Here is a 27,145-nt window from a genome sequence, read left to right on the forward strand (position 1 = left end):
ACCAAAGTGTTTGAGCTGTTCTACCCTGAGACTGAATCTTCTTTTTTCTTACTCCTTTGTTGCTATACTGGATTCACATAGTTGAGCTAATCTGTTGAGCTGGCCTGCCCTGGGGCAAAATTTTCACTGTAGACAGCAGACCAAGGGTGTCCAGTCAGGTGTCTTCTCCCTCTCCTGCCAGTCCTTGTTATAGCTCTGGACCATATGTGGTGGGTCAGAAAAGAACCCTCACAGCTACAGTCTCTGCCCAGGGGCTGACACAGTCAGCCCAGTCTTATTGCAGGTCTCAGCACACAGGGTGGGAGAGGGTGTCGTCCCCTTTTCCCGTGAAAATAGATGGACTGTGCCTACCTTTCAAGTTGTTTTCAGTAGTAGAGTCTCATGACTTCTTCTTGCTAGGTTTGGATTTCTTTTTTCTTTGAAGCACAATATAAGTATTGCTTTGGAAGTATTGTCAGAGAGGTTATGATTTTAGGTGCTCCTATGCTGCCATCTTGGTTCCACCCCTCACCTTTTATTTTTATGTGTTATTCTGCTCCAAAATTTGTTTTGAAGCTTTATATCAGTTTTTGAAGGGTAATTTGGTACAGATCAGATGGGTCTGTGTACTTTCTCTGCCATATTCACTTCACTCCACCATTATATACATTTTAAAAAAAAAAGAAGAGTACACAAAAAAGATTTATGGTTATGCAACTCTCTTTTTCTATTTTCTTAGAAATGTTTTTTTGAGACTGTCATATTCAGAATTTTTAAAAATTAATTTAAAATGCTACATCAGACATCAGAAGATAGGATAGTCTCTTTGTTGTATCAAAGGGAACTGTCCCCTAATTGGTTTTGTTATTGATTCCCTTTTGTTTCCTTATCACCAAGTTGTTGTATTTTCCCTGTGTAAAATTGTATGTACCTTAGTTAATTATGTTTAAAATGATCCATTGGGAAGATTGGTCTCCCAAAGGATCATAGGTGGATTTGTGCAGATGGAAAATGTGCCACACCTGAGCTACATTCCCAGCATCCTTTCAAATTACATCCTCATTTCACATAAGGCTGCTTGGAAGATAGATATGGCTGAGACCTACACTGTGGGACTCTTTTGGGGGAGCTTGTCCTTTTGGTAAAGTGCTGCAGGTGTGAGTCTCTGGCTCTCTTTGCTCTGCTCACTTGACTGAAAGAACCTTTTTTCTTTTTCTTCTCTTGTGACTTATTATTTTAAAATCCTATACTTTTAAATACTAAGAGTATTTATTCATTTTTACTCCTACAATATTCATATGGAAATTTGCAGGGAAATATACCAAAATATTTAGAATTTTAATAAATTTTCATGAACCAGAAGAATGTGATTCTACCTTCTGCTTAGTGGACTCCAAGAATCAAACAATCAATAAGTATATATTAACCATTTATGGCTTTTCAGGTATTGTAGGGTATGTGGTCCTTCCTTATTTTTACTAATGTAGCCCCAAGCTACCCCATTGTGCAAACTCCCCAGCTCATCATTGCTCAGGCTAAGCCTATCTAGAAGAGCTGAGTTGGAAACCATCAATGAATATTGCTCATTTCTGGAGCTGATGGTCTATGTAGAGACCATCTCGGGAAGAAACGTAAGGATCCTTGGAATTTTGTTTTTGTCTAGCTCCCCATCTAAAACCTGGAATAGAGTTGTGACTTTGGCTAAATACTAAGGAGGGCCAAAAGACCTCTGTTTTCCTGTGTTGTAGGAAAGTAGATTTCAAAGGGAACCACCACTTCGTGTTAATGGAATAGTGATACACAGTTCCCCTAAATATCCAGGTGGCTCCTGCAGTTGAAGTTTACCTTCAATAATATATACTTTTTCTTGACCTGCCCTCTATCTTACATAGGAGCATAACAGGCATTATTATCTCCATTTTGTAAAGGGAAAAATTGAGGTTAATTGAGATTAAGAGATTTGCTTGTGGTATCACAGACACAAAGTATCAGAAGCAGAATTCAAACACAAGTCTTCCTGATTCTCAGTTCAATATTTAATCTCTTAGAAGGGATCCCTATTAAATAAAGGCTCAAACTCCCATTGCTGATGCACTCAGATAATTCTCAAAATGGTCAAAAAAACTTTTATTTGATGGACAACAGATACACCATATTTCCAACCTCTGAATATGTGGCAAACACAAAAGGTAGACTTGCTGGAAAATAAAAGGAAACAGCAAGAAAGGAGGGTCCCATAGGTAGGCAATGCCAGAGATGGGAGTCAAGGTCAGGTCTCTCTTGCTCCTTCCTTTACACCAAACTATCTCTTGTGTTAGAATTTGAAGGAACCGTTAGAGACCATCCAGTCAATTTGAGAGGTAGATGAGTCTTCAGTGACCACTTAGTCCAACCCACATGGAAAAGGTATAACCATAATAATATGATTATCAAATGGTTACCTCCTCCTTTCTTGAATAAGGAGGAGGAGATCACCACTTCTCAAAGTAGCCCATTCCTCTATGGCACAGTTCTAATTGTTGAACTGTTCTTGGAAAAATATTAGTCCAATGCCTTCATTTTACAGATGTGGAAATTGAGCCTCAGAGAAAGGAAGGAACTTGCTCAGAGTAACCCAGAAAATTGGTGGCAGAGACAAGACTCCAACCTATGTCTCCTGACTCAGAGTCTCAGGATCACCACCTACCAATTCTTCTGATAATTGTCACAGATGACTTTTCTGATTCCTAAGCTCAAAGAATAGGGATCTGGAGGAGAGGAATCACCAGCCACACTAATGAGTTCATTCCTCAAAATCAGGGTTTCTACAATGAAACCACATGAAGCCAAAATGCAGCTGATCTCATGACAACCAAAGTCTCTGTATCTACACATTGTTGGTGAATGTTTCATCAGATTTTCACATCCCTAGCACCTAGCACAAAGGCAGGTACTTAATATATGTTAATTCCATCAAATTGAATCATACCAAATTACTAGGAAAACTCAAGTGGCCTTTCCCTCTTTCAAAGGCTTTAGTATATACACCTTCATTTTGATTCAGATTTTTAAAAATCATTTTCATTTGTATAGGCTCTAATTACAAATATATACACTCATATCCTTCATTATAATTTACAACTGTATTTCTCTTTTCTCCTCCTCCATTACAGTGCTGCATGGAATCCAATGGATGGAGAAAGGATTGGAGGCTGGATTTTGGAAACCTAGTCTGAAGGAGTCAGCTGAATCTATGCAAAGTAAGCATGGCAGAAGACAGCCACAGCCAAGAGGATGATGCCATTGATGTTGACAATATTTCTCCACAAGGGCTTCTCTGATGTGTCTGTCATTTTCATCTTGAGGGCAGCCTCCTCCTCCTTGGTCATTTTGGGACCTTTCTGCTGGTCCAGTCCACAGAACATGTCATAGGCCTTCCTGCAGCATCCCTTATCCTCCGGAGGGATTTCTGTGTCAAAGAAGTACAAGAAAATATGGGGTTAGGAAGAGGAGGAACCTGAAAAATGGCAGATATCCATTAGGTAACCAGCTGATCCACTGGTGACTTTCTCCACACTTGTTTATAGAAATGGAAATGACATAAAGTATTTTCAAGAATGTGCCCAATTTGTCAGTAGTGAGGAGGCCAGCAAAACTCTAACACCAATCCTATGAAGTAGGTACTATATTTGCATTCTGCAGGCTTAGAGTGGTAGAGTAGCTTGCCCATACTGGCACAGCTGATAAGGGTGAGAGATAGGACTTGAAATCAGAGCTCTTGACTCTAATTTAAGCACTCACATTATAAGGTATTTTGTGGCCATTTTTGTTTTTCAGTCATTTTGGTCATGTCTAACTCTTTGTGACCCCATTTAGAAGTTTTGGGGGGTTTTGGCAAAGAGAGGGGAGTGGTTTGCCATTTCCTTCTCTAGCTCACTTTATAGATGAGGAAACTGAGGCAATTTAGATTAAGTGACTTGCCCAGGGTCTCACAAGTAGTTGGTGTGTGTGACTTCAGATTTTAATTCCTAGTGTTCTATCCACTGCACCACCTAGCTGCTCAGTATGTTCTTGCAGCCATAAAGAATTTTATAAAAGTTTTAGCAAAAAAAGCTTTGCAAACCTTAAAGGACTATATAAATGCTAGCTATTATTGTAATTATTCTCTCCCACCTCATAGAATGTAAGCTCCTTGAGGGCAGGAACTGTTTCCTTTTTGCTTTTGTAAAATTTTTGGTGCCTAGTGTAATTCCTGGCACATAGTAGGTGTTTAATAAATTCCTGTTAAATTGGATGAATGCATGCATGTATGCAGAGATTGATTCTCTGCAAATGTCCTGAATCACAGGCTCTCACAGTCAGCTGATCAGAATTCAGACAGGTATACCTGATAAATGCACTGGCATAGAAAGGCTGAATCCATAGGCACAACAGGGTTAACTTGCTATTCAACTCTGGGTCTAATCTGCCAATATCTCTTTGAGAGAGAATGGGGTCTGGAGTTGTCCTAAATCAATATATGTGGTCTTGCCACCTGAGGAATCAGATTCTCTCCTTTGGGCTTCCTTGTCCACCCTCTACGTCTCCAGAGGAGATGTTGGGAGAGCTGTGCCCACAAGAAGTAGAACTGAATCAGTCTTCAGTAGGAATCAGAAGCCTAGGGTTCTAGCCTCTAATCTCTCACTAATAAACTAGGCAAACTTGAGAAAATTTCTTCCCCTCTCTGGGTCTCCTTCTCCTCATCTGTAAAATGAGAAGTAGAATCATTGTTCTGCCTATCTCAAAGAGCTATTGTGAAGGTCAGATGGATGCATAAAAACGGATGTGATTTTGTGAATTATAATATACCTGATGAATGTAAGAGGTTAAGAGCAGAGATACAATCACAGCATTATGAATGGTAATGATGACACAGTCATGTCCCTCTTTCCACCAGAGGTTCAGGGGGTATGGCCGAAACAGTGATGGCTTTGGATTCAGAGGACATGACATCAAATCTTGACTCTATTATTTACTTTCTGTGCTAGGCAAGCCCCCTTTTTTATCTCCTTCCCAACTGAAAAATCTATGATTTTTCTGAGACTCACAAGGAGAATGCACTATAGGGTTTTTAAGGTTCCTTCTAGGATAAAAAAAATTATTAAAATTCAATAATGATGAATGGGAGTGGGGCATCTAGGTGGCTCAATATAAAGTCAAACCTAGAGATGGGAGTTCCTGGGTTCAAATCTGGTTTCAGATACTGCCTAGTCCTCCAAATCTTATCCCAGTGTGCTTTCTGCTATACTAAAAGATCTTATTATCCAAACTCATTTTATAGAGAAGATCAGACCCTGGACAAGTCACTTAAGTCCAGTTGCCTAGCCCTTATTGCTCTCCTAATGTGGAATCGATACTTGGTATTAATTCTAAGACAGAAGGCAAGGTTTTTATGATGAATGGTGATGACTTTATTGTTTATTAATTTATTTTATATACAGTGCAAGGATCACTTAGTAGCAAGGATCTCTCAGAATCTCTGAAGGTTGGTGCCTTCCAAAGCTATTGCTTTAATATATCTGGGCCTGAATGCACCAGGCAGTAATCATGAGAGCAAACAAAGCAATAGATTATCTCATTTATCAGGACAACAGAATCCCTGAAGGATCCTACATACACTAACTGGCCTGCTTTGGGCAATGAGATGCCTAGTTTCAGAACTATGGACAGTTCCCGAGCATAGCGTGCTCCCTAGTCAACTTTGTCTCAATGTTACAAAGAAAGGACTATAGGTTTATAGGTTTTCGCATGGAAAACAACCTCAGGGATCATCTAGCCCCACCCTCTGGTTTTATAGATGAGAAAGGTGAGCAATGAAGTCACACAAGCAGTAGGTTTGAGTCCAGTCCTCCAACTCTTACCCCAGTGTTCTTTCTGCTACACTAACAGACCTTATAATCCAAACTCATTTTATAGAGAAGAAAACTGAGGTCCAGAGATGAGAACACCTCAGCAGGATTATATAGCAGGTCAATGGCAGAGCTGTGCTAGAAGGGGAACAGTAAAGGCTATGACTGCATTGCAATAGCAACATGCTTTGGGTCCCTCCTCTGCTCTGATACTGGCCCCACATTCCAATCGAGGCCAGACCAAACAGGGGGAAAAATGGATTTGGCTCAAGAGGTCCTGATGTTACTGTGGAGATATATGACTTGAGGTCTGTAAAAAGGACCTAGAGTTCGAATCTGATCTCAGATACTGCCTAGCCTTGGACAAGTCATTTAACTCCAGTTGTTTAACCCTTATTGCTCTTCTGGAATCAATATTTGGCACTGATGCTAAGATAGAAGGCAAGGGGTCCAAACTCACCTATTTCCAACTTTTCTTCAGAACTATCTGAGAAGTCCTTCTCTTCATCTGCATCCAAATCAATTCGCTCTTCCTTGCTGTTCCTCAAACTCCAACATAGGCGGTAAAGCTGAGAGGTGAGAAAAACAGAAGCCGATTAGCAAAGGAACACACAGCATTGCCAGCCTCAGCGTTTAGGACACACACTGCTAGTCCAGCAGCAGGTGGATTAATTACAATTTCCAGATGGATAGTAATGATCAGATCCCAGGAAATGAGAGAGCTTTGGGGGGAGGGAAATTCGGTGCTAGCTAGACTGCAGGAAATCAGGCCCACCGATTCACTGCTGACTGTTCATAGAAAGCAATAGGGAGAGGGAGCATGAACAGTGGATAGAGAGACAAGCTCAGGAAGACTCTGTTTCTGACACATACTGGCAGCACGACCCTGGGAAGTTGTTTAACTTCTTAGGAGCTACAGGAAAGTTCCTGTGACTAATGTTCAGAGCATGTGTCTAAGTGTGCTGATAGGGGGATGTTTCTCACTGAAAGTTCTCAACACCAGTGAAATCACAGACCCAATTCAAAGGAGAAAAAGGAAATGATACCCAAAAGTTACAAAATTGTTCTTACACTTTGATGCAGTGATCCTGCTGCTTATGTGTTTATGCTCCCAAGGAAATGAGTGACCAGAAGAAGGTATTTACCCATACAAACATTCATACAGCAGCACTATTTGTAATGGCAAAAAGCTGGGAGCAAAATATATCCCCAACACCTGGGGAATGTCCGAGTCACCTGTGCTATGTGAATGTAATGGATCATTCCTGTACCACAAGGAACAAGATATATGAAGAATTCAGAGAAATATAGGAGGTATTTCAGGAAGTGATGGAGAGTGAAGAAAGCAGATCTCCTCAATGTGGTGCCTGAACTGACCATCAATATGTAAAGAAAAGCAATATTAAACAGTAACAAAACTGAGCCTTGATTTTCTCATCTATAAAATGGAGATAATATGGCCATCTGTCTCACAAGGTTGTGAAGTTCAAATAAAATTACACATATATATATATATTTGCATATATATTCACATATACATGAATATGTATATAGTGTTTAGCTACTGGTTCTACCAGACTAAACTTATAAAGTGTAATCTTCCTTTAAAAAGAATGCAATAAGGGCAGTTAGGTGGTACAATGAATAGAGCACTGGCCCTGGAGTACAGAGGATCTGGGTTCAAAACTGGCTTCAGGCACTTCCTAACTAGGTGACCTTGGGCAAGTTACTTAACCGTCACCTAGCACTTAGTGTTGTTACTAAGACAAAAAGTAAGGGTTTTTTAAAAAGAATAAAGAACAAAAGGATAAAAATAAATGAAGCATCAGTTCCAAACACTTTTAAGGGTTGTTTTGATTCCTGGGAATATATATGGAGATTTCATTGTGTGATTGCTTGTTTGTCTACTTGGTTAAAATAAAATTTATCAGCCAAAAAGAGGAGATATTTCCATTCATGTTATGCAAGTGTCTGATGGATATTCAATAACAAGCCAAATAATATCACAGAAAAAAAATCCTGTACTTGGAATCAGAAAAGACCCAGGTTTGAGTCCCACCTCTGACAGTAACCAACCAATCCTGTAATTAAAGGTAGCTCAATTCGTCTCTCTGAGCCTGGATTTGCTCATCTGTAAAATGAGGAGAATGCCTGAGGCGTCTATCTCACAATACTGATATGAGCCTCAAATGAAGTATCTTTGCAAAGTATAATGCACTATAAAATGGATCTTACTGAATACAAACCACAGCTACCCCCTTCTGGCAACTCTCATAGTTAAGCACTTAAATCATAAGAAGGTCCTTTTATGTGAAGGACTTTTAAGGACATGAGGAAATTGATCAGACAGGGACTTCTGGGGAATATAAACTGACATGGGATATGATCCTGCCCACCCTCCCAGCTAGCTTTCTTTCCCAGTTTCAGTATGTTGGCTCTGTTGTTGTACAAAGATTCAGCACCATGGCTAGGGAAGATAGTTGGCCCAGATGCTACCAAAGCTGGAGAGAAAGACAGCAGAGTTGGAGCTGTGGATTAAGGGCAATTTGGGAATTGAAGTGGGAAACAGACTGCATAAAAATGGTCATCTAACTAGGCCAGCTAATTCTTGTGCCTTTATTTGTACAGCAAAGGTCAGTATCCCTGTAAAACATTCTAGGTTTGGGAAGAGCACCACCATATTAGCTGAGTTTCCTCAAAGAGGAAATTCTCTAAAGAGTCCATGATGGCTCTTCTCTGGTCTGCTGACTGTCAGGGAAGCAACCAGGCAAGAGGGAGTGTGCCTGTATGGAAATAATAATATTAATAACACTATTTATATAATACTAAGAAGTTTACAAAGTGCTCTCTGTATATTATTTGACCCTCTCAGTCCTGAAGGTGCCATTATCATTTCCATTCTATAGATGAGGAAACTAAGTTTAAAAGAAGTTAAGTGATTTGCCCTGAGACGTACAACTAGGAATTACCTGAGGCAGGATTTGAATTCAGGTTTTTCTGACTCCAAGTCAAGAATTCTGTCCACTACAGCTCCTCATTGACCTGCTACAAGTTTAGTATCATACCTGGGTGGCCTGGGTTTTTTGAAGGGGTGAATCTTTGATCAAACCTTTCAGAGATATGCCTGCCCACCTTGGTTGATATGAGACTCTACCCCATTACCTTCAAAATGTTCTGGAGAACCCTGATGATTTCTCTCAATTCAGCATTTCCCCCCCTAGAACCCTTATCTTCTGTCTTCAAATCAATATTAAGTATCATTCCCAAGGCATAAGAGTGGTAAGGGCTAGGCAATTTGGTTTAAGTGACTAGCCCAGGGTCACACAGCTAGGAATTATCTGAGGCCAGATTTGAACTCAGGGTCTCCAGTGTCCAGACCTGGCTCTCTATCCACTGAGCCACCCAGCTGCCCCTACCTTGTGCTTACTGAGCTGTGTACATGTGGTATCTCCCCTGCAGAATGTAAACCCTTTGAAGACAAGAACTATTGGACTTTTGTCTTTATGTCTGTTGTGTCTTGGACAGTTCCTTGTACAGAAGATGTGTTTAATTAATATTTGTTAATTAAATTGAATTGAAGCCAAGGTAAAGAATTTGTTTAGGCCGAATGAGTTTAGGGCCATACTCCAAATCTCCATTAGTTATGTGATCTTATCATATCTTGCTCGTTTCTTTAAAAGCTAAATAGATCAAAAGTAAATGTAGTCAAATTACAAACAACAAGCCTATCCCCCAAAAAGAGCTACCAGAAAACATTCCCCTGTTCCCTTGCAGAATGTCAGAGTTTGGGGTGGGGTTGGGGGAATAAGGGACAGCTAGATAGCACAGTGGATGCACAACTAGGTAGCCCAGCACCAGGCTGGAGTTAAGAGGACCTGAATTGAAATTTGGCCAGAGACATTTCCTAGTTATGTGACCCTAGGCAAGTCATTTAATCTCAATTGCCTAGCCCTTACTGTTCTTCTATCTTAGAACTGATACTTAGAATACTTAGTAATGATTCTAAGACAGACGATAAGGGGTTGAAAAACAGAAATATAGGGCCCATGGGAGCCCAATATTTCATATGTTATCAAATTTTTCAGTGTTGATTGGTTTCATAGATTTTTGTTCTCTTCCTCCTCTTTTTTTTCCTTAAAAGATTCTTTGATAGATTGAATGGCTCTCTGGGAGGAAAGGAGTGACACAGGAGAAAGACTTAAGTGATATGAAACAAAAGATATGAATTAAATGGATTTTTAATTCCTACCTTCTGTCTTAGAATCAATAATATGTATTGGTTCCAAATCAGAAGAATGGTAAAAGCTAGGCAATAGGGGTTAACTGACTTACCCAAGGTCACACAGCTAAGACATGTCTATGGCCAGATTTGAACCCCAGATCTCCCATAATTAGGCCTGGATCTCTATCCACTCTATCCTACTGCCCCCAATAGAATGTATTTTTTTAATCAATCAGACATGGGCTGCTCCAGGATCAAGGCTGATCAGTAAGTATAGCTCCAGTTTTACAACCAGGAATCTTATGCTAAAGTTATTTAATGATAACCTTAGAAATCTGATGGTAATATTAGAAATTTTGACAGAATGACCATGACTTTTTATGAATTCCACAGATATTTGTGGGGTAAAAGTGAAACAGTACAAAAGGAAAATGATCAACTGATAGAGATAATACTTACATGCACATCTGGGATGGGCTTGGTCAAGAGGGAGATTATTAAAATGGTGATGACAGAGACTGCAAACAGGATAATGGCAAAATAAAGGTAATGAACACCACAAATTATCTTGGGACAGTTGCTGGGCTCCATACAGCTGCCTGTTCCATAGGCAAACTCAGCGATCATTCGAGACAGTCCAATAAGAAGTCCAAAAATAAGCCCCCAAAAGGCACCCTGTAAAAGAAGGAGAGAGGGGGCATGTTAGCTGTGAAAGTTAGACACTTTTCCTAGACAGCCTTGTTTCTAAGATTGAGGTTGTTACTTGGTGTCATGGATGAAGCACTAGACTTGAAGTCAAAAGATTAAAATTTCAATTATTCCTCCAGTCCTATTCAGTTGGCTTCAGTTGAGTCATAGCACCCCTATGGAGCTCAATTTCCTCATTTGTAAAATCAAAATAGTGACACTCTACAATCTACCTCATTTTTTTCTAAGTGCCATAAGTCTCCTTGATGAGCTGGAAAACTCCTTGAGGGAAAAGAAAATGACTTACACTTCTTTGATGAGGACCAAATGAACTTACAAGTGCAATGGCAAGTGACCTTGAATAAGCCATTCAATCTCTCTAACTTTCCAGTCACCTTATTCATGTGTGATTTGAAACCACAAAATCTCAGAGCTATAGGAAACTAAATGAGCAAGAATCTCTCCTATCACATCCATGATGAGTGATCATCCAGCCTTTCCTTAAAACTCGAGTGAAGAGAACTCCACTCTCTCCTGAGGCAACCCATCTGACTTTGGGGTACATATGATTTTGAGACACATTTTTCCCTCGCATCAAATCTAAACTGGCATTTCTGAAACTGCCACCCATTTTTCCTACTTCTGCCCTCTGAGGCTATGCATAATGAATCCAATCCCTTATACATTTAACATCTCTTCAGATATGTGAAGACAATGATGTGTCTTCTCTTCTTCAGGCTAAGCATCCACAGTTCCTTCCATCGATGCTCATAGGGTATGATCTGGGAGACTGTCAAATCCTGTTGCCCTCTTTGAAGATCTTCATCTTATCCATATCATTTCTAAAACATGGTTCCCAGGACTAAATAAATGTGGTTTGATTATCACAGGATACAGTGGAACTAGAGCTTCCTTACTCTAGATAGTAAGAATCTTTTAATGTAGTCAAATAGTGCATAAACTTATGAACTGCCAAATCACACATGGACTCACTTTGAGTCTGGGGTATACTGAAACCCAGATCATATTTTTTTCAGACTACATCTAACTAGCCACATCTTCCCAAAGTTGTGTATGTGTTTTGAATCTATTGAATGCTTTGACTTTATCCCTACTAAGTTTTATCTTGTTAGGTGTGGCCCAAAGTTCTGGCCAATCAAAATCTTTTGGAATCCTGACTCTAACTCATTATCTATCCTTTCCTACTTTATATCATTCACATTCCTCACATTTGATAAGCACATTATTCTTTTTTCTCTTATCCTCACAGTATTGTAATCTTTTAAGTTTATTTTATTTTATTACGTTTTTATGATCCTTTTGGGGGAAAATTAATTTTTCCAAAAATGATAAAATGGGGGAATGTAAAAACTAGACTCGAATACAAGACTACAATCCCCACAAGCCTTTGCTCCACTTCCCCAGAATGCCTTGTAATCTCACCTGGGCCGAGATTGAGAAGGTATTTAAGCTGATTCAAAGGCTTTTGAGGCTCTCTCGCTTGCTCTTGGCTCTTGGACTTCCGTTTTGGGGCAGGCCTGGCTTTTTTTCATAATGTAGGTGAGGTTGTATCTAGACCACTCTATGGCCTGGACACGTGTCTCTTATCCTGTATTTTCTTTAATCCTTAATCTTCAATAAACCTCTAAAAAATGTAATACTCCTTGCAGAGAGAAACTAATTTCTACCTGCCTTAGATGCCTCAGTCTCCCCATCTCCCCTAAATTTTAATCTTTACAATGGGGACCTCCTTTTGAATGAATATTGAATCATTGACTATTTTCTTGTCTGATCATTATTAATCATAATTGTATAATACTGCTTAGCTCATGTCTCTACATACTCTCAATGAAAAGCAACAAAAAGAATTTTGGTAGACACTTGGCCAAAATATATGTAGATCATATGTACAAGGTTCTCTTGAACCAAGTCTGCTTGTTTGGTTTTTGACAGGTACTCGTGTTTCTATGAGTGTAGCTACACTGTCAGAAATTGAAATTGGGCAATTTTTGGCATTCCCTGTCCTTGGTGAGACCATACTGAAAATTTGTGACTACTTCCTTCTTTTCTTGATGTTCACTAATTATCCTTTTAATAATACAAGCTATGGCAAAATTTGGATACTAATGCATTGTTGGTGGAGTTATAAACTAATCTAACCATTTTGGAGGGCAATTTGGAACCATGCCCAAAGGACAATAAAATTTAACAAAATCTTTGATCTTTTAAAACCACTACTGTGTCTGTATTCCAAAGAGATAATAAAAAGGGGGGAAATGACCTGCTTGTACACAAATATTTATAGCAGATCTTTTGTGGTGGCAAAGAATTGGATGGCATACTTTTGTACTTTACAAAATGATAAGCAGGATGATTTCAGAAAAAGCTGGGAAAACCTGCATGAACTGATGCAGAGTGAAATAAGCAGAACCAGAAGAACATCGTACACTGTTAACAGAAATATTGTAGAGTAATCCACTGTGACAACCTGGCTATTCTCAACAGTGCAATGATCTGGAACAGTTCTGAAGGACTTATGATGAGGAAGAACTGTTGGAGTTGGAATGCAGATCAAAGCATACTATCTTTCACATCAATTTATTTACACTTTTATTTGGGGGGTTGGGTTTTGTATGAGTGTACTCTTACAACAGTGACAAATATGGAAGTGTGTTTTGCAAGATAATACATATCCAAGATAATACAGATCCAATTGCTTACCATCACCAAGTTGTGGGAAGGAAAGGAGGGAGGGAGATGATTTGGCTCTTACAATTTTGGAAAACCCTCCTTGTTTTGATGTTGTAAGGGAAATGCCTTGGATATTTTAAAGAATTAGTCTTGTTATTATGTCTAATGCTACTTGGTACTTTTATGTATATATGTCTTAACTCCTCAAGACTGTATCCTCAAGACCCTTCAAGCCTTATTTCCACAAGACTGTAGGTAGAAACAGTGCCTTAGATTTCTCTTCTATCTCTCCCGACACCTAACATGGAGATGGAATTGAAACAGGCGTTCACTCAATATTTCTTTGCTCTAAATCCCAATGAGGTCATTCTGGAACACCTTTTATTAGGTTTTCATGGATCTTTTAAACTGGCCCTTAGAAGAATCTCTAAGGGATCTAAAGCCATGAAAAGTGGTTTCAAGGTATTTGTTGAGAGACATCAAAGTGCAGAGCACCTAACTAGGAAGAAGGGACATGAGGGCTCAGGATCATAGAATTTTAGAACTGAAGGTCACCTCAGAGACTATCTAGTCAAATCCTCTGACTTTTCAGATGAGGAAACTGAGATCAAGAGAAAAGTGACTTGGCCAAGATCATATAGCTATTCAATTACAGAGACAAGACAAGAACTCAAGGCTTTTTGTCTTTCCTTACAAAGTCCTTCCCTGACTTTAGTTGGTTCCCCTACAGTCTATAAGAGTTCCACCTCTTAATCCTTTCTCACTGCTGGCTAAGACCTCTGGGGATGGTCACAACTTTGAAAAATAGAGTACACTGGCTTGAAGAGTTTCAGGGAAAGAGGTCCAAAATTCCTAGGTATAGTGAAAATTCCCCAAGGCTTATACACACCGGTTCATTGACTCTCTTGCAGAAAATAGCAAGCAGGAAAACGGCAGCAATAGGTGGTCCCAGGTAACTGGTGATAGACTGGATGTAGTCAAAGAGCTGCCCACTTTGAGCCGACTGCACAATAGGCACCCAAGCGATGCTGATGCCAATTAGTACCAGGATGAACACTCTGCAAATGAAGCCAGTCCACAAAGGTCAGGAGACCTAATCCCCTTAATGGAATAATCAAAACACATGCAAGTATCCAAAGGCACAAAGGTACCCAATATAGGCAGCAGAGAAGAATAATGAGCAAGTCCATTAATTAGCAGTCTGTTTTCCTAACTGTTCCCAAGGCTAATCATTTGTTTTGAATGGAATGTTCTGACTCTGTGGAAGTCATCTGTGTCATTAGTAAATTAAAATGAGCTTGACTTTGTCCAATAACCATATATTCTTGCAGGAGCCCAGGCTCTGCTTATACATTCAAGGCATGGAATCTTTAGCTAATAAACTATTAACCTTCCCAGGAGTTCTTTGGCTCATGTTTTTCTCCCTCACCTGATATCATCTGGTACAACTCCCTCATTTTACAGATGGAGAAACTAGGAACCAGAAAGTAGAAGTGGTAAAGGTCCTACAATTAAGCATTTATTTCAGGGAGATTCAGATAGGTCCAATTTATACCAATATGCCATATAGAGGCACTTTGTGACAATAAAGAGGAAACAAAACAAGTGCTCATTGATTGGACAATGATCATTATTAAGGCACCACAAGAAATGCTGGCTATGAAAAATACATGGAAGCATGAAAAGGTTTATATGAACTTAGTAAGTGAGGTAAGAAGTGTGAGGACAGTAATTTACACAATAAATACAATGTAAGTGGGGAGGGGGAGAAAGAATCAGAAACTGAAAGTTATGTGTATGTAATTATTATGAGAATGCTTCGACCTATAGAAGAAATAAGGAAATGCACCTCCCTCCCTTCTTTGCAGAGTTAGGACATTATGAGTGTGGAATATTGCATACACTGTCAGTCTTGATCAGCGTTCAGTTTTGCCCTTACTAAAATTCTTCTATTGTCATTTCCACTTTTATTTTTTAGGGATGGCTCTTTGGGGAAGGGAGGGATGAAAAGTGAACCTGAAAGCATAAAAAGAAATACAAATTTTCTTTTCAAAGTCATAAAAGGAATGAGCTTCCTCAGGATGTAGGATTTTCCCCATTAATGGAGGTCTTCCAGCAAAGGCTGAATGGTCACTCACTAGGGGTTTTATACCAGGAGAGGGATTCTTAGGTTGACCTAGGTGGCATCTGAGTTCCCTTCCAACCTTGAGATTCTGAAATTCTATTAACTAATATTTTTCAAAAAGGCATTATGGGGCAGTGGGGAAAGCACAGGATGGGGAGCTAGGAAACTAGAAGTGTAGTATAATAATAATAGCTTTCTATGTGCCAAGCAATGTGCTAAGTGCTTTACAAATATTATCTCATTTGTTCTTCGCAACAACCCTGGGAGGTAGATGCTATTATTATCTCCATTTTATAGATGAGGAAACTGAGACAGACATAGGTTAAGTGACTTACCCAGAGTCACACAGCTAGTAAATGTCTTTAGCTGAGAGCCTCATATTTGAAGAAAGAGAACGTAGGTGTGAATTCCTTCTATCTGGATAATCTTGAACAATTGATTTGTTCTCTTTGAGTCTCCTTTTCCTCACTTATAAAATGAGGCATTTGGACATGTTGTGGTATAAGTAGGCATGGAGTATGGAGACTTGTGTTGAAGTCCCAGCTATAACACTTCCTAGATGTGTGGTCATAACCTCTCTGTTTCAGCTTCCTTATGAAAAATGAGAGGAACGCACTAGATGGTAATCAAATCTAATATTTTTATTATATGACTACATGCATGCTTTCAAAGGTTCCTTCCAATTCTAGACTTTTTGAGCCCTATGAACCTGGTTTCTAGTCCTGGTTTTGCTATTCAATTATCAAGTGACCTTGAATGCTTCTCTCTCTGGGCTTCAGGATTCTCGTCTATAAAATGGGTTGACCTAATTGATGGATGATTGATTTCTACATTCCTTTTTTGGTTATAGCATTCTATGACTTGGTCTAAACATAGAGGTTGAAAGTAACTCCAGAAAGATAACTTCAAATTTTCCAGATAAATTCAATGTCCACAGGAGGGAATAAAAGTCGCCACAGAGGAATACTCATGTTCCACAAAAGCTCTGGCCAAGATGGGAACAGATGGGTGTGAAAAGGGAACTGTTGTGGGTCTAAGTACACCTCATTTGAAGATCCTGATCAACACTGGTTTGCAATGTTCTTCTTTCAATTAATAAATGTGTATCAAGAACTTGCTATGTTCCAGGCACTGTTCTAAGTGCTAGGGATGCAAAGAAAGACAAAAGACAATCCCTGCCTTTGAGGAGCTCACAGTCCAACTACATGCAAACAACTATGCATAGAATGATATAAGCTGAAGGATAAAGAGAAAATAATCAGCAGAGGGAAGGAAAATTGGAAATGAGGAGTTGGAAAAGGCTTTCTGTAGTAGATGGGATTTGATTTGGGACCTGAAGGAAACCAGGAAAGCTAGTAGATGTCGATGAGGGAGAGGATTCCAAGAATGAGCATCGCCAAATGAAAATGCCTGGAATGGAAAGGAGTGTCTTGGCAAGGGTCAGTGGATCAAAGAGTAGGGTGGGATGGGGAAAAGTCTAAAAAGACTGGAAAGGTATAAGGGGACAAGGCTATAAATGACTTTGAATATCAAACAGAGGATTTTGTATTTTAACCAGGAGGAGATAGGGAGCCACTGAAGTTTCTTGAGTAGAGGTATGACATGGTTGGGCTTATACTTTAGGAAAGTCATTTTGGGGTGAATGGAGAATGGATTGGAGTGGGGAGAGAATCAAGGCAGGGAGCCCTCAAGCAGTTATTGCAATATTCCAGGTGTGAGGTGATGAGGACCTGCACAAAGGTAGAGACAATGTCAGAGGAGAGATGGGGACTTATTTGAGAAGTGTCACAAAAGTAAAATGGACAGACCTTGGGAGCAGCTTGGATATATGGGGTGAGAAACAGTGAAGAAGCCAAGGTCATATCTCAGTTGAGAGCCTAGGGGACTGAGAGGGTGGTCATGCCTTTGACAAGAATTGGGAAGTTTGGAAATGGGAAGGTTTGGGGGCAAAAAGTAATAACTTGCATTTTGAAATAAGGTTTCTTCCAGCTCACTCTACATTTTCAGTCATGAAAATCCATCCAAGTTTTGATGATTTGGGTTCTCAGGACCCTTCTGGCTAACATATTCAATGTCCTAAGGTCCTTCCCATTTCTGATAATTCACGTTCTAAACCTTCTCCCAACTCTAACGTTCTATGTTCTAATGTCCCTCTCGAGTCCCAAAATGATGAGATTTTATGTCTTAAAGCCTCCCTCCAGCTCTGACATCTCTTCTAAAGACTGTCCAAGTTCTGATAATCCATGTTCTAAGGTCCTTCCCAGGTCCAAAATTCTGTTTTAAGACCTTTCCCATCACAATCTAGGTACTAAGGGTCTCCCAGCTTTGACATTCTGAGATCTGCTAGATTTACGACCCAGGCAAAAAGAACAGACCGTCTCACCTTCCCGCTATCATTAGCTCCTTCTCAGATGCCTTCTTCCGGCATTTGGTGTAGATGTCCATGGTGAACAGAGTGCTGGCACTGTTGAAGATGGAGGTGAGGGAGCTCATGAGGGAGGCCAACATGACGGAAAGCATCAGACCACGAAGACCTAGAACACAAAGGAGACTCCTGAGGTTGGGTCTGGGAGGAGCTCCCATCAAACAGTAGTCACACAGCTCACAAGTGTCCAGCTTATCCCTTTCCTCCCTACCTCCCAGGCTGAGAGCTGTGTGCTCGCTTAGCCATCCAATGACCCTGGCTAGAAAGCTTGGTGCCCTGAGCTGGAGAAGGCTGGGAGCCAAAGACCTGGCTGTCTCTAGACACCAGAAGCCATTTGCATTATCCTCCAATCCTGTCACCACCACAAGTTCCTGATATATGTAGCTTCTAGAACTGGCTTGGTTTCTGGTTCACTGAACAAACAAAATGTTTATTGACTGGCTGAGAAAAACATTTCCTCCCTGTGGACCTCAGTTTCTCCATTTGTATTATCAGACTATCTGATCTCTGAAGTCCTTCTAAATACTTTGTGTTCTTCAGGCTAATCAATATTCTGTGATCTCATTTCTCTCTAATTTTTTATCTCTCCAATTTCCATCTCTCCCAGCTTTAAGGCTCCTCCTAGCTCAGACATCCCCTATTCTAAGGGCCACCTCAGTTTTGCCATTCCATGTTCTAAGTGCCCTCTTAGCTCAGTGTTCTAAGATTCTACAACCTTGTGCTTGGTACTGAAGAATGAATACAGTACAGTCCCTGCCTTCAGTGAATTTACAATCTGATGGGGGAAATCTTCCCTATGTAGCTGTTGTCTCCCCAACTAAACTACAAACATGGTGAAGGCAGGTCCTCTGCATCCCTTAGAGCATCTGCAGGGCTGGGCCCATAGTAGCTGTCCAACAGACTTTCTAATAAGCAGTTATGTTTATAGTATTACTGAGGAGGGTGTCTGTATCAAGCATCAGCCAAGGGGTCACATCCAGGCTTGGAAGAACCATATCTGGCCTGGAAGTCAGGAGATCTAGAGGAAAACTAGGGTTCTGGCCCTCTTCCAAGTGGCCTGGAGAGAGCAATGACTTGTCTCAGGCCACAGGGAGAGTAGGGCTCTAACTACCATACAACACAGCCAGTCCTTCTTACTCCCAATGCTATGGTTTTCTAAATGCCCCCATAGCATACGCTGACCAATGACCATCTTCACTCAAAGCCTTCCCAAAGATGGAAGCTCCTTTCACTGTGGGACCAATCATATTGTCACTTTACCTATTAAAGCCTCAGTTTCTTCATCAATTCACTGGAGATGATAAACCTTACCCTGTCTACCTGCAGAGGATGTAATGAGGTGAAAACCAAGTTATGGATCCATAAGGGCAAATTAGCTCCATAAGGAGATTGAGACAATGGAAGGGATCCAGTGCATATGATAAAGCTTTGGGAAGTCAGCAGGAAGGATTGACTATTCTTCCAGTTTGATTGGGGGGTAGAGAAGGGTGCAGAGAAAGGGGAGGGTTTAATATCTTCCATCAATTCAGGGCACAGTGTGATGCAAAGAGACTCAGACTTAGGATCAGAGGTGCTGGGTTCAAATCCCAGCTCTGACATTTCATTACCATGTGACCTTATGGGGAGTTGTAACCCTAACCTAGTCACTTTTCCTCAGGGTAAGAACTAAAGAGAGGGGCAATTGTACTACCGGAAGGGTACCTTCTCCCCTCTCCAATTTCCCCCTTCCTCTGACAATATCAGGTTATGATACTCTGAGATTGTAGATGTAGGACTACAAGGAGGCTCAAAAGCCAAGTCCAATCCCTACTTTTTACAAATAGGGAAAGTGAGGCCAAAAGAGAGGAAGGAACTTGCCCAAGGTCACACTCAGGATTTCACTCAGCTCCATGTTCCTCCTACTGTAGTCCCTCTGCCTCATACAAAACATCGTGATACCCATTCTGGTGCCATCACCTACCTTCTCAACCAATAGGCAGCCACTCTCCTCAGTGCCCGTCAACTTAACTCCACCTGGGACCCAGCTGGCCATTTCAACCTTTTGTTATTTATAGAGTTTAATCAACAGACAGCCTCATTCCCCGAGGTAGTTAACAATTACCTCTGGTTTTTATAGGATTTGAAGGTAAATGGTTTGCCCAAGGTTGTGAATTACATCTATGTGGAAAAACTCCACATTCTTCCCTCTGAAGCCAGGGCAAAATGTTCTTGGTCAGCATGGGGAGTCACTAATTCCTGGTATGACCTTGGGTAAGTCCTTTCCCCCTCCTTAGACTGGAGTACACAAAAGAAGTCCACTTCACAAGCATAAGATGGAAGAGTCCTGATTAAATAGCATTATGTCTGAAGAAGATCTGGGGGTCTTAGAAAAGTACAATCTCAATATGAATCAATATGAGAGATTCAGAGACCAAAAAAAGAAAGGTAGTATGATCTTGGTTTTCATGTAGAGAGATTATGTTTTTAGGAATAGAGGGGATAACTAGTTCCAATGTCTTCTGCCTTATTCAGACCTCATCTCAAGTATTCTGGTCAGTTCTGAGGGACACAGTCAGAGGCCATGAATGAATTGGAGTGTTCCAGAAGTGGCAGCCAGGGAGGGACCTTGAGACCAGAGTATAGAAGGATCAGCTGAAGAAACTGAGAGAGTTTAGCTTGAAGACTCAGGAGAAAGATATGAAAAGTTATGTCCAATTATCTGAAAGACTTCATGTGGAGGGTGGAGGATGTTGGTTTTCTTTGATCCCAGAGGGCAGACCCAGGTAGGGGCAAAAAAGCCAATTTAGGCTTGGTGTCAGGAAAAGCTTCTGACCAATGAGAGCTGCACCAAGGTGGCAAGGGCTGCCACCAGAGCTAGTGAGCTCACCTTCCTTGAAGGTCTTCTAGCAGAGGCTGAATGATCCCTTGTCACTGGGAAGGTTATAGTAGGGATCCCATTCATATATTATAAATCTTGAAATCTCTCAGACTTGTGAATGTTAAAAATTTCCCCATCAGGGAATTCTTAATTGGAACAAATTCCCTACTGAGAAACATTCCCCATTTTGATGTGAGAACTCGCCAGGATCAGAAATGGGAGGACCTCTACTCCAACCGTACTTAAGACTGCTTTAGGGGAGAAAACTCCTTGCTAAACAATGAAAGTACTTGGATCCATGCTTATGGTGGGGCAAGGAGTTCTTTGAGCCAGGCCTGTTTTTAGAATTGATACAATGGGATGCTAGGTACCTAAAAGGGTCAGGCAAGTTTTCTCTTGATGAAATTAGTCGACTCAGCTGTGTTTTCTCTCGTTCAGACTTACTGAGGAGATTGGTCGACTTAGCAGGAATTTAGATGGGCAGTCCTTTGGAAAGCGTCTACAGTGATTGGTAGATGTAGGGACTTAGGGGAGGTGACATGGGAGAAAAACCCCTATATAAGAAAAAGCAGAATCTCTTGAGATATCCTTTTGGAGAAATCCTTTTGGAGGATCTCTGATGAGGATCACTTGGGAAGAATCTCTTGAGAGAGGCTCTGGAGAAGGGAAGCTCTTGGAGGACAATCTCTAAGGAGGTCTCGCTGGAGCTCCTCTAAGGAGACTCTGTCCCTCTGGAGGCTCTGGAGAGAGGCCCTTTGGAACAGTCTCTGGCTGGAAGGCTCTCTGGTGAAGTCAGCTGAGATGGAGCTGGCCTGGTGTCACTAGAATCCTTGTTTAGGCAGACCTTGTGGTGAGTGTTAAAAGACTGACTGACTGATTCTCTCTCTTAAGACTCAGGTCTAGGCCATATTGGCTTGAGGCCCTTCATAATTATTCCTTTCCTACTCTTTCTCTAATTCCTCATTATATTATTAATTAAAAATCTCTATAAAACCCAGTTGACTTGGGCATTTGAATAATTGGGAATATTTCCCTGGCGATCACCTTATATTTGATTTAAAAACCAAGACACTGTAGTGAAACATATTTGCTGAGGTCAAATTTACTCACCCTCTCTTATATCTATCACAATTTATATCTTTCACCATTTTAACTCACTACAGTTTATGGGCTTCACCATTTTAAATCTCACAATATGTATGTTTTGGAATAGATGACAACTGAGGACCCTTCCAACTCTGAACTGTTGACTGTATGAACCTTCTACTCTCTATGTGACCTTGGGCAAGTCATTTAAATTCTTGGGCTTGCTTCCTCATCTATTAAAGAGAACATTAGAGTAGATGCCTGATGTTTTAATCTCCATCCACCAATTGATGATCCTACAATAAGATGGTCTTTGATGTCCATTGATGTCTAGACCCTATGGCTTCCTGGCCCTGGTGACCCCAACCAAATGCAGGCACCTCAGTGGAAACGATTTGTGGACTCAGTCCCCTCCCCCAGTCCCTTCCTTCCCAAGATCCTGAGAAAAGCCTGGTCTCCCAGAACTGACCCTGCTGGCCAAGTCAGGTCCTTACCATTTGGCATGAGTTCCACCACCAGTGTTGGGTAGGCAATGTTGCTACAGCCTACTTTGGTCCCACATTGGGCTTCACATTCTGAAGGAACGGCACAGGCCACCTTATCTGCAAAGAGAAGGAAAGGCATGGCAGAGGTGGGGACTCTTGCCTGCCCTCACTGAAACTTCTTCAAACCTCATCACATCACTCCCCTACTCAGAAACCTAGCTTGGTTCCCCAACCTAAGATTGCCCCTTTGCCTGGCATTCTCAGACTTCTATCACCCTGCACCTTCCTCAAAGTTCCAGACACCCCTAAGGCCATATCCTGTTTCACCAGCCCCATTGCAACCCCTGGACAAGGGCAAATACAACTCTTAGCAGGAGGAAGGAAGGGAAGGATTGAAGGTGGAGTTGGGGGGAGCATCCAACATCTCTTTGTCATGGGAATAATTGGCTACATTTGAGTTGTAATCCAGACATTCAATTCTACAAAATGAAGCATTTGTTATATGTAAAGGACTAGAAACACAAAGATGAAAAATGACCCAATCCCTGGCCTCGGGAAATTCTAGTTTAATGGGAATGGGGAAGGATCACTCTTTCTTCCTCCTCCATTCTTTGAAGTGTCCAGTCCAGCTCTGTCCTTTCCATCTGTTGAAGTCCCCTGTTCCTTCAAAATCCTTCACCATCTGCCTCATTCCCAACTTTCTAATCTTCTTTTATATTTTCCCTGCCATTCCCTCTCTCTGCCCCTGATGAATTGGCTGGTTGGCTATTTCCTATACACAACACTCTCATCTCCCCACTCTGTGACTTTGCCCAGCATATTCCCAGCATGCCATCACTTCCACTTCACAAAATCCTTGACTTCCACACAGGTTCTGTGTCCTACATGAGGCCTTTCCTCCTCCGCCCAGGGGACAGTGCTCTCTTTTTATTTTTTTATTTAAAACCCTCACCTTCTGTCTTAGAATCAATACTGGGTATTAGTACTAAGGCAGAAGAGTGGTCAGGGCTAGGCAATGGGGATAAAGTGACTATCCCAGGGTCACACAGCTAGGAAGTGTCTGAGGTCATATTTGAACCCAGGACCTCCCATCTCTTGGCGGGGCTTTCAGTCCACTGAACCACTGAGCCAGCCAGCTGTCCCCTAAGTGCTCCCTTTTTATAGCTACTTTGAACTGATATCAGGCACACACTTGAGTTCTTCTTCTGAAGCCCAGGGCAGAACTAAGTGGCTCGAGAGCCAAAGGTTGATTCCTTTTTTGTCTTTCTATCCCTGGCACACAGCAGGTGACTGATAAATGCTTAGTGACTCACTGGTTGCTCTAGTCCCATCTCCCCTGGTAGAACAGAAGTTCTTTGTATCCCCAATGCCTGGCGTACTTCCTGCTACAGAGTAGGTGATTAACAAATTCACATTGGCTGCTTGGCCCAGACCATTGAGGCCTGGGACTGGTTCATCTTTTTTTCTGTCTCAAGACCTGGCTTATGCATTAACAAACATGCCCTCTTAGAGGCCAGAGAAGGGATAAAATTGAAAATGAAATTTATGGCAAATGGAAGTTGCTATCAAAACAAAAGAGAATAAATATTGCCAAAAATCGTGCATTTGTTAAATGAAGCTGAACTGAATTGAATTCAAGCCCCCCACAGATGGTTCTACCAGCTCCTCTGAGTAGACAGACCTCTTTGATCCCTTCCCTTCCACTTACAAGTGATCAGTCCCTCGTGAAACTTCTCAGAGAGCTTTGACGTGCTTCCTTCTTACTGGACTCTCCCTGCATCTGATTATCTTGGGTGTGTGTCATCCCCCTCTAAAAAGGTCAAGTTCCTACTTGATCACATGGGTTGGTGGGGATATGACTGGGGATGTAGACTCTAAACGATCACCCCAGTGCAAATATTAATAATATGGAAATAGGTCTTGACCAATGACACGTGTAAAACCCAGGAGTTGCTCATTGGTTATTGGTGGGGAGGTGGGAGGAGAGCAGGGAAAGAACATGAATCATGGAACCATGGGGGGGAAAATCATCTAAATTAATTAATTAAATAAAAGTTTTCAATTAATAAATAAAAAGGTCAAGTTTCCAGGCAGGAAAAGGATAGTTTGGAGAGGGGAGACAAGAACAGTCCAGGTTCTTGTCAGGCAAATAATACCCAAAATCCTGGGGGCTAGGCCAGCCTCACTTAGGAGCCAAGGCAAGAAAAGAGGAGGTAGAGAAAGCTGCTGGGAAGAAGGGACCAGGACTCCTTGCAGGTGGAGCTGGTACTGGCAGATGGGTTACCTGTGTAGAGTATTCGACTTATCATGCCAGGCATCACCATAAGAAACATGGGCAGCAGCTTCAGATAACCACACATTATGCAGCCAGCCTTCACGTGGGACATGTTCTTGGCAGAGAGACACCTCTGCACGATGACCTGCCAGAAAACCCAGAGAATGAGGAGCACAGGCCAGGGACCTCCACTCATCCATTCTTGCCATTTTCACAGCTGGAACCCCTGGGGACCTCTACTGAGAGGGGGGTGGGCTACCAGCTTCTCAGCAGCAGAGCAAGAGTGATTGGGCTCAGCACAGAGAACAATTCATTTATATAGGATCACTAGGTGCCTCGTCCATCCTCTCATGGCTACTCCCAGCCTCCATCACTCCTCCATTTCAGGCTGCTTGCCCCAGAAGCAAGCACTGCTCTCCATCTCGCATCTATCTTGTGAATCCCTACATGTGTACTTGTTGTCTCTCCCATGGAGAATGTAAGCTCCTTGAGGGTGAGACATTGTTTCCTTTTGTTGTCTTTGTAGCCCCGGTTCCTAGCATGGTGCCTGGCACAGAATGGGAACCAAATCTGTTATTTCACTGGCAGAGAGCTCTGTTCCTTGCCCAGAGCCCTGAAAGGGACCAAATCACACCACCAGGTGGAGACTGGTCCTCTCTTCATTGTGTCAGGCTGTCCCTCTTATGTGCACCTAGAAGCCAAGTCCAGCCAATAAGGATTAATTAAGCACCTACTATGTGATACAAATAAAGGTTTAAAAACACTCTTTGCTCTCTAGGAAGTCATGGAAACAACATGCAAACAGCTATGGACAAAAAGATCTGGAGATAAACCAGAGATCAACCACAAAGAGATGCCCCCAGCATTAAGGGGAATCCAGAAAAACTTCTTGTAAACAGCAAGATTTTAGCAGGGAGTTGAAGGAATACATGGGGTACAGATGAGGAGGGAGAGCATTTCTGGCATGGGGAACAACCAGGGAAAATGTCTGGAGTCTGAAAGTGAAGGGTCTTCAGAGGTAGTTAAGAGGCAGAAGAGTACGTCACTGGGGAGTGTAAGTCATGTGAAGACTAGAGGGGATGGGAGACAGTTATGAAGGACCTCGAATGCCAAACAGGCTCACTGAATCCTAGAACATAAACTGTCAGAGTTGAGAGGGGTCTTAGAACATAGAATGTTTTTGTGGCAAAGATCCTGAAGTGGTTTGCCATTTCTGTCCCATTTTTAGTAGCCCTTCTATTGCCCACCATGGAAAGGAAGCAGGACAGAGTCATTGAATGTCCCTCATCCTTATCACAGCTGTCACTGGACTCTTGGGAGAGGACCTAGTACAGAGCTATTGAGATCTCCAACTGATGACACAAAGAGTGAGCAAACACACACACACACACACACACACACACACATACACACACACACACACACGAGCTCACTGGAGTCTGTTACCTGATCAGTGCACCAGTACCACAGCGCAAGAATGCCCAGACCAAAGATAAGGCCTGGCCAGGGGAGGTCTCCAGTGATGGGATCACGGAACAGATGAAATGAATCTGCCCTCGGGGTGTAGCACTCAGGCTTGGCAGTGAAGTTCCCCTCAGAGATTTTGCTTGGGATGGATTTCATGTACTTGTCCATGAAAGCTTCATAGCCCCCAACTTCATTAAAAGCTAAAAAAAATTACAAACATTCATGAGCATCCAAACCGTGCCCATGCCAATCCATTAATATCTATGGAATACCCAAGGGAAAAGGGAAGCTGAGCAAGAACAAAGCTAGTAGGCCGAGTGATGGGAAACATGAGCTCCAGTAAGTCTTTTGCCATCACTGGAACACAGTTTCCCCATCTGTTAAAAAAAAAAACTTAGGGGGCAGCTGGGTAGCTCAGTGGATTGAGAGCCAGACCTAGAGATGGGAGGTCCTAGGTTCAAATCTGGCCTCAGCCACTTCCTAGCTGTGTGACTCTGGGCAAGTCACTTGACCCCCATTGCTTAGCCCTTACCACTCTTCTGCCTTGGAGCCAATACACAGTATTGACTCCAAGACGGAAGTTAAGGGTTTATAAAAAAAAAAAAACTTACCAAAACCTGTCAGGATGAGGGATCCCACCAGCATGATTGCAGTTTGTAAGGTATCTGTGTAGATCACAGCTGCCAGGCCCCCTGATGGGCAAAAGGAAACAAGATTAGATGCCCTCCCATCAAGGGGCTTTTTCTAGAGCCCTCAACTTGGAGTCAGGACAACCTGGATTCAGATCTGATCACTACCGGCTGGGTGACCCTGGATAAATCTCTCCCATCTCTTTCATTTTCCACCATTTTCTTCAACTATAAAATTGAAAGAATAATAGCACCTAGCTCACAGAGTGGGTGTGAGGATCTAATCAGCGTCCCCTCGGCTGTTTGGGACAAGCTTGGAGACAATGAAAATGAGCCAACAAATGGAGGCA

At 41.7% G+C, this 27,145-nt stretch overlaps 1 protein-coding gene across 1 annotated transcript in view; it reads right to left on the reverse strand.

Moving 5' to 3' along the window:
• Positions 1 to 1,999: 1,999 nt before the first annotated feature.
• The window catches only part of LOC100028951 (sodium/glucose cotransporter 1), a 192,107-nt gene continuing 166,961 nt past the window's right edge, over positions 2,000 to 27,145 (reverse strand). Inside the window, exons 8-16 of the mRNA XM_001378810.4 lie at positions 26,778 to 26,858; positions 26,146 to 26,366; positions 24,709 to 24,844; positions 22,434 to 22,541; positions 17,955 to 18,105; positions 14,336 to 14,504; positions 10,528 to 10,743; positions 6,307 to 6,415; positions 2,000 to 3,427 (exon numbers count right to left, since the gene is read on the reverse strand). Of these exons, the coding sequence (XP_001378847.1) occupies positions 3,210 to 3,427; positions 6,307 to 6,415; positions 10,528 to 10,743; positions 14,336 to 14,504; positions 17,955 to 18,105; positions 22,434 to 22,541; positions 24,709 to 24,844; positions 26,146 to 26,366; positions 26,778 to 26,858 (1,409 nt within the window). The 3' untranslated portion in view covers positions 2,000 to 3,209. The remainder of the gene's footprint in view (positions 3,428 to 6,306; positions 6,416 to 10,527; positions 10,744 to 14,335; positions 14,505 to 17,954; positions 18,106 to 22,433; positions 22,542 to 24,708; positions 24,845 to 26,145; positions 26,367 to 26,777; positions 26,859 to 27,145) is intronic.

Source organism: Monodelphis domestica, chromosome 3, assembly GCF_027887165.1.
Source record: "Monodelphis domestica isolate mMonDom1 chromosome 3, mMonDom1.pri, whole genome shotgun sequence".
NCBI lineage: Eukaryota > Metazoa > Chordata > Mammalia > Didelphimorphia > Didelphidae > Monodelphis > Monodelphis domestica.